Source organism: Nuphar pumila, chromosome 1 (assembly GCF_984573655.1).
Source record: "Nuphar pumila chromosome 1, dmNupPumi1.hap1.1, whole genome shotgun sequence".
Lineage (NCBI taxonomy): Eukaryota > Viridiplantae > Streptophyta > Magnoliopsida > Nymphaeales > Nymphaeaceae > Nuphar > Nuphar pumila.
Window position 1 is genome coordinate 20473489 of NC_143249.1, and position 7953 is coordinate 20481441.

Genomic DNA, 7953 nt, shown 5'->3' on the forward strand with positions numbered 1-7953 from the left:
GTTATTGGACCCATGATCTATCTCAGAGAGGGTAGGTGGTACAAGCTTCGTGGACATTCTTGTTTTCGTGAGAGCTAGGCGTCTCACCAGGTCCCCAGTCCACGAAGTTAGGGGACCAGGACTACCAGTATGTCCTAGGTGGTAGATCCAAGTCTTCTGCAGAAGTACAGGGTGCATCCTAATTCTTGTTCTAGCCACTGGGAAGTTCTCTCTCGGTCATTGACCGTCCCCTTTGGATATCCGTACGGCTAGTCATACAGGTTATTAAACAATAGACGCCCGTATGATCTCGGTCCGCTACGAGGTCTATGCTTGTGCGTACCCACAGGGTAAGAGTAAGATAAACATTAAATAATTTAAGTTAAATGAAATACTCATTCTTGAAGAATCGGGAATTATCGTTATTACTTTTGCAAAACTTGTAGAATCTACAGCTTATGCTAATGTGAATAAATGTAACTTTAGTTCAGTTATCTGTTGCACTGTATCAACGATTAGAAAGCATAATCATTTTCTTAGAATGATATAAATTTTCATGCTGGTTATATCTATAGTTGTTGCACATATTTGTACACATGACACTGAGCACCATATATAAATATAATGCTTCTTACGCAGACAGGGGAGTCTGACCCTTCTGCTTTAAATGTTTTTCAGGTAGTAATTAAATCGGAGCATCGTTGGCGTCGCGTATGGAAGTAGTCAAGAAATCTCAGTTTTTCAGTGTTTACTGTTTGAACTCTGATTAGTAGATTTACATTTCTGTTATGAGATGTAATTAATGACATTAATGTTTCAATTAATGAATGGTATGTTTAGTACTTCTCTGTTTTACCCTGTAATGCACCCGACTTGTGTTTTCGCACTTCCGCTATTTCAAAAAAAAAAAAATTACTCTAAAATTTTTACTATAAAAAGTCGGGGCGTTACAAAAGGAGTTAATCATATTAAATATATGCTCAAAACCAATTTTGATATGACATGCCTTGAATTTTTATGATACTTTTTTAGAATATGAGTGGCTTACTGACCTCATGGTTACTTGTTATCGCAGACTAAGTATGCAACAAAGATCATTGAACAATCATGACTCGTAGATGAAAAACGAGTTGATACTCTAGAGGTTATCAATGCAAAGATGAAGAAAGATGATGAAAACCTATGAAGGATCCAACTCTATATAAACAAATGATTGGGGCTTTATCTTATCTCTCTATTACTCGTCCTGATATTTCTCATGCTATACATTCTGTTAGTCAATTTCAACATAGTCTCAGTACAATATATATGAGTGTTGTAATAAGAACTATTGAATATATTAAAAATTCTATTAATTATGGGTTATTTTTTTCATTCTCTTTCCACTTAGAAGTTATTGCATATTCTGATTCTGATTGGGAAGGGGTGTTAATGATAGACGTTCAACCACTAGTTCTTGTGTTTTTGTAGGTGATTCTTTAATTTTATGGAGATACAAGAAATAACAAAATGTGTTCATTTCTTCTACTGGAGCAAAGTATCGTGCCATGACCACAACTACTTTTAAATTAGCGTAGTTGAGATAATTTTTAAAAGACTTAGAAGTTTTCATTGCAGAACCCTTGAAATTATGTTGTGACAAGTATACATTACAAGCAATCATACATACAATAAAATGACCAAATACATTGAAATGGATTGCCACTATGTTTGTGAGTTATTTCTAAAGAAGACCATCATGTTGCCATATGTTTCTTTACTAAAGCGCTCTCGTCACCTAGATTTCACTACATACTTAGCAAACTCTCCGTTGTTATACCATGCGTTTGAGAAGGGGTGTTAACATTATGTACTGAATATATATGTACATATATATGTGTGTGAGATGTAAACCGAAATACCCATTAGGGGTATTTTGATCTTTTCACATTATAATAATAGTCAGCCCATTAGAGGTTGACTTTGTCCTTTTATTTTTGTTCTTTTTGTATTTTATTTTTGTCTTAAAATTAGGTGTCTACGTGACAACTCCTACTAGTTGTTGGAGCTTCCCCCAAATGAATGAGACCATTGAGGCTAGCCCAACAGCTAGTTAGGCTGCCTCCACTGGAGATAAGAGGGACCTGTAGAAAATGTGGTTAGCAAAATGGGCCGAAAAGAATAAAATCTCTCTAAAATTGCAATCATGGTAGTTTTGGTAGATGAAGGCAAAATTGTGAGATATCTTCTAATGCTTTCTTAAGCATTTGTGTAATACAAAAGCATTTATTTTTACGCTTTTTGACACTTGTGTGGGTAGTGTGGATTGATCCATAAGGTGTTCTTTATGGGGTTGGTTGTGTTCTTGTAAGCCCATAAGAGGCGCTTGTTTGCATTTGTTCTTATTTCATTGAAGGAAAATCCTTCCAAGTTGGATAATCCTCCTTGGGCTGTCTAAGGTAAGCAACTTCAGCCTGTTCTACTTATCAGTCAGCTGCAGATAGGCAGCATCAGGAAGAGGGCATGTGAAGATTGGCCCTTGTATCTGGTTACCAGGATGCAATTTATTCTCCCTTGGAACCATCTTACATCATGCCTTATTGCATATCACTGTCTTAAAAAGCCTTCAATGGGAGGATTCCAAGCCCATTTTTGTAACTCCTAAAGTGTCTTCCAGGAAAGGTACTCGGAAGTGAGGATCACACTGTCCTCATTACTTTGAAATTAGATGAGGATCACACTATCTTTTGCACCCTTTCCTCCCTCAATGTTTGGCGGTTTCAAGAAAATTTCATTTTTGATGGAATTTATTCAATAAATTTGCAACATCAGTTCTACATGTGTAAGAAACAATTGGGAATCTATCTGATCAGTAATGTTGTCATCCAAGAAGTGACATATTCTACGTGTAAGAAACAATTGGGAATCTATCTGATCAGTAATGTTGTCGTCCAAGAAGTGACATATTGCCAAACTTCAAGCCATGAAGTGTACATTGGACATCTGCAATGTTTTCCAATCAATAAATATCTAGTTTTGCAAGTCACTAAATCTGTACTTGGACACAATTTTAGTACCAGTAAACTATCTCAATCTTGAGAGCATGGATTTAGCCGAAGACATGAAACCAAACTAGTTGGACCAATGGCTGACGTCTTTGAACAAATCTCTATGAAAAATTTTATACACATACCTGCAATTGCATAACTACATCTATCAGGACAATGGCTTTCAACTCCCATCCCATTCAAATCCTCCTATCAATTGGCCAAAATCCACATTCTCCAAATGGAACAAGCACCATTATCATTGACATGCAGACTCAACCAATCACCATGCTCAGACATATTTTGGAAAGTAATTAGACTAAGAAAGATCTACATGAAGGATGATTTATTTAGTCACATTTACTTGACCTTTTTCTTTTATTTGATTTTCCTAAAAACAAAGCAAATAGGAACAGTATTAGATTTTGCAATTATTTAATTGTTACACTAGGAGGAAAGAATTTGAAAATTATTTACTGGATAAATAAGCAGAACATTGGTATGTCGTCATTTCATCATTTGCTATTTTCTCCTATCGACAAAGATAAAACCAAGGCCGCTTCTATATTAATTCTTCAGCTCATCATTTGTTAAATCGAGTTGTTCCTCAAAGATGAGCCACACTTAAGCATATGAAATGGAACAGATGGTCTTTCATAAAATAAACTTGCATTTTAGCAGCTATCATCAATCACCAATTAATTTGCTCGCTTGATCTTTCTTTTTTTTCCTTCTTGAAGAAAACTGATTCTAGGATACAGGATCTTGACATTTAAAAAAAAATGCACTGATAAAGCTCAAGCCAATTATTTAAACTGCAAAGATCGCAAACCTTCATAGGAAAAGCGCTTGTGCATTCTGGTCCTGGGTTGAGCCTGTGGTTTCAAAACCATGGGTGCTACAATCTGTCAAGGATTAATGGAAGTTGATCCTGAAAATGGAATTGTGCTACAGATGAAGCAGAGTCAGAAAACAAGAAATCTCTTGGAAATTTGCATGTCTAATCATCTGATCATCCTAAGCAAACAAGCAAGTACTTTTGGGGATATGCAAGAAAGCAGTTTCTTGTCTACACAATCATTTGAAGGCAACACTATGGCAATTTTATCATAATTACATGCACACTTTTGCGATTGATAGGTGACTCCGGAAGCCTTTGCTAGATAGGCATTTCAACTCAATGTGGGTGGACCAGAGAAACAGGCAAGCAAAGATAAGACTAACATCCATTATGACTCTCAAAATTTCCACAAGACATTAGAACAAGCAGAACACTGCCAATTACACTCTGTATTGTTTTTTTAATAAAACATAGTAGAAATTACACCATAATGATGCAACAATATATCTAAAATAAACATTCCCTGAAACACAGCTCTAATTATATCCATCCATAATTCTGTGCAAGAAGGACAAGATAAATGTTCCCTGAATCAAAATTCTAATTGCCAGCGGTCACCAAGAGATCTCAAAGAAACAAGGCTTTCTGTGAAAGGCAGGATGTTGCTCAACCGTTGGATTCGTCGAGATCTCCGTGGAATCATCATCCTTAAGTCATAATAAGCTAATTGCTCTCCAACTTTAAGTATGATTACAGCACCACGAATGGCTATGGGAGTTATGCCCATAGCGTCGTAGAAAGGGATGAAGTATTCTTTACACCAGAGGCTCCTATCACAGTCCTTCAGCATCCATATCTCAAAACCGTCAATGTAGAAATGCACGATCGATACGCAGCCCCCGAGTTCGACGAGAATGCGATCATAACTCCATTCTTGTGGACGAGGCGATTCTATAACCCGCATCTTCTCGCCTTCGACATCGATTGAGAGGACAGCGAGCCCGTCGTTGGCGAACCAATGCAGAGCTCCACGAGCGAAAGCAGGCGCATTCTTGTCTACACGGAACGGAAGAGGGCCAAGGTCCCTCCAAGACTCAATTCCGAGGGTCAATACCTCACACCTCTGTTCATCATGCGGAGGGGTCCGCTGTTGGGGTGCATAAACTCGAAAGAGTTTGTACTGTTTCGTTGATGGGGAGAAGGCCAAGCTGCAAGGGCCGAATTCTCGGGCGGCCGAGGGAGAATTAGGAGCTGCCATCAATTCTCCTGTGATGGGGTTGCACACAAAGACATAGCGCCCGAAAGTTCTGTCTCGGAAACGTTCCGAAAAAGAGAGCAGACCATTCACCGAAGACACCATCGCCAAGGAGAAAGCGAAGAAATCGAGCTTGCTTCCGACGGAGGTGAGCAGACACGTGAGGGGGAGCTCTTCTCCTGCTAAACCGTGGTCTAGCTGTTGAAGAGAAGGGCAATCCTTGGAAACATGCCACACCACAAGGCGTGGAGGGGCGGTCTTCGCCCACCGATTGAGGTGGGTGCCGATGAAATGGGTGTCTTTGGTGAGGAAGGACTTCCATAGCTTGCAAACGCGCCTGAATTTCAGCAAATCCTTTGTGGGCAGTCTGCTGAGGATGTCTAGCAGGATTTCATGAGGGAGGCACGGATCTCCCTCTCCCTCTCCCTCTCTTTGCACCACCTTCTGCTTTTTTTTTCTTCTGGTTCCTCTTTCAATTCTCCTCATCCCTGCTATGTTTGAGAGATCTCCACCATAGCCAATCGACTCAAGAAAGAGAGAGAGAGAGAGAGAGAGAGAGAGAAGGGGGGGGGGGGGGGACATTCTTTCCAAGAAAATTCAGCAGGTCTTTCCAAGAAAATTCAGCAGGTCTTTCCTTGCTTCTAGAAGAAATTTTGGTTTACATATGAAACCTTTAATTTTTGGTAGGCAGATGAAACAAACATGCTACTCTTAATCATGAATTTCTTTTCACGTCGATAATGCGTTTACTAATTATTATGTAAATTTATACACACCACCTCATGAAGGGATTTACATATGCATTTTTTCATACATAGGATGGCCTATTGGCCTTCCCATCACTAGATGCCTTTCCTATGAAATCTTTTCTTATTGCTGGTGATGAAACAAATAACCTCGTAAAAAAAGAAAGATGGTGAAAAAACTGAAGCTCAATTGTGCTGCGCCATGAAAGGCTTTTTTTTTTATGTAGAAAAAGAAGGATGAACCCAAGCTCACTTGTTTCAGCACACAACACTTATGATCCAAAATAGAGAAATGTAATTTTACAGAAATTAGATGAAATAAACAAGCCCAACTAAGGTTTAAAAACAAAACAAAACCAAACTGGTGGCCCGGTGGAGCCGAGCCCAACATGAACCAGACATGAACAACACAACTCGGGTTGCCTTTCTTGAAAATCACGAGGATCGTAGAGATCCTTGTTTGAAAAATGTGGTGACGAGTGTTCACTAGCTGAGAGTAGGAAGGAATACTCTTTAATATGGTCCCTGAAAGCTAGTGGTGTTAACGAGTCGGACCATAATTAGACATGGTTGGGTTTAGGTTCGAGATCTAACTATTTTATCTTGTCTTTAATTTGGAGCTAAATAACCTACTTGCAAAATACACTAACTTTTGGTTCCTTTAATTGGGGATATAATTACTATTTCATGTGACCACTTAACCATCACATTTGACCATGGTTAACCTAACTATTGAGCTAATAGCAGAAAAGCTAAAAACCAACCTGCAAAAACATTTTAAGGCAGGGATGTTTTCATGGCTAGGCAAATATCTCTGGGACAGGTAAGCTCACTCTCATTAAGATGCCTATTAAGATTAAAAGCACATCAAGAGGCATGTTCAAGCTTTCTTACGGGAAAGTGATACTGAGCATTCAAAGATTTCTCTGGTCGCTTGGTCCCATATGGTTAGGCCGACTGATGGGGGGGTTGGGGATCCCCCATCTCACATATAAAAAATGGTGTTGTTGTCCAAGTGGTGGTGGATTATTTTTCACAAGGAGGGTGACCTAACACCATGCTTTCATGAAAAATACGCCCTACAAGGTGCCTCATACTACTGAACTTCGAACAGGGGGACATGAGTAGGATCTGTGTGTGGGCGGGGGGCCAACATCGAGGTTTAGATTTTTTGCCTAATTGGTGCTCATAGATGGGGTACTCACACACAAGAACCTATCTAGGAGGGGCTTCTTCTTGGTCAATATATATGGTGTATGTGGTGTTGATATCAAATCTACCCTGCACTTGTTGCGGTTTTGTTCTTACTTTCAGACTTCCTCCTCGAGCAGACACTACAATCTCGGATAAGCAACTGGTATTTAGTGTGTTGCTGCTAGTTATTCTCTACTTCATGGGTTGTTTAGAGGGAAAATAAACACTAGGATCTTTAATGGGGCGCTCACCCTGCATTTTCTTTGCTCTTTCTTGTATCACATGTTTTTCATATGACTAGACAGAAATGGTTGGTGATAGACCTTCATCTAGTTGCCTTGATCTTCTTGTAAAGTTGAGGGTGATTACCTCATCACCTTAGGCTTTTTCTTTAACTTTTCTTTAAATAAAACTAAGTTTCCTCCTTCCTCAAAAAAAAAAACTAGTAAAATAATACAGATTATAAGCTAGTCCACATGAAAATCCATGGTCAAACTCAAAGTAACTACCGAATCTAAAACCAAAGGAAGAAAACAAATGTAAATCAATTAGTATTCTCAAGACTTTATACCTATAGAGCACAGATATGAAACGGGTTAAAATAATCCCAAACTGACAATGGACTGAAAAAATGGGATCACTAATGAGTTCAATGTAGAGTAGAGCAGGACTAGTGGACTAAGCAAGTGAAGAGTAATATCACCTATTTTTGTACTCAGTCATTTTTTGATTTTGCCAAAAATTTGGCTGTCTGGAAGAAAAATCGTTTGAACCTTGATTTCTCACCGATGCTTTTGAGTCTGGGCTTAACCCAGGTCTCATCGACAAGGTCGAGACGGGCCAATCAAAGGATAAGAAAGAATTATATTTGCGACCTTTAAATTCAAGTAAAATTTGAGCAAAATTTAGGTT

General features: G+C 38.8%; 1 protein-coding gene across 1 annotated transcript; it reads right to left on the reverse strand.

Annotated features, from left to right (window-relative positions):
- Nucleotides 1–4438: 4438 nt before the first annotated feature.
- Nucleotides 4439–5587, reverse strand: LOC149848269 (F-box protein At3g07870-like). Its single transcript, XM_090003827.1, has one exon. The coding sequence runs from the start codon at nt 5585–5587 to the stop codon at nt 4439–4441; it is 1149 nt and encodes a 382-aa protein (XP_089859953.1).
- Between the last annotated feature and the right edge of the window lie 2366 nt (nt 5588–7953).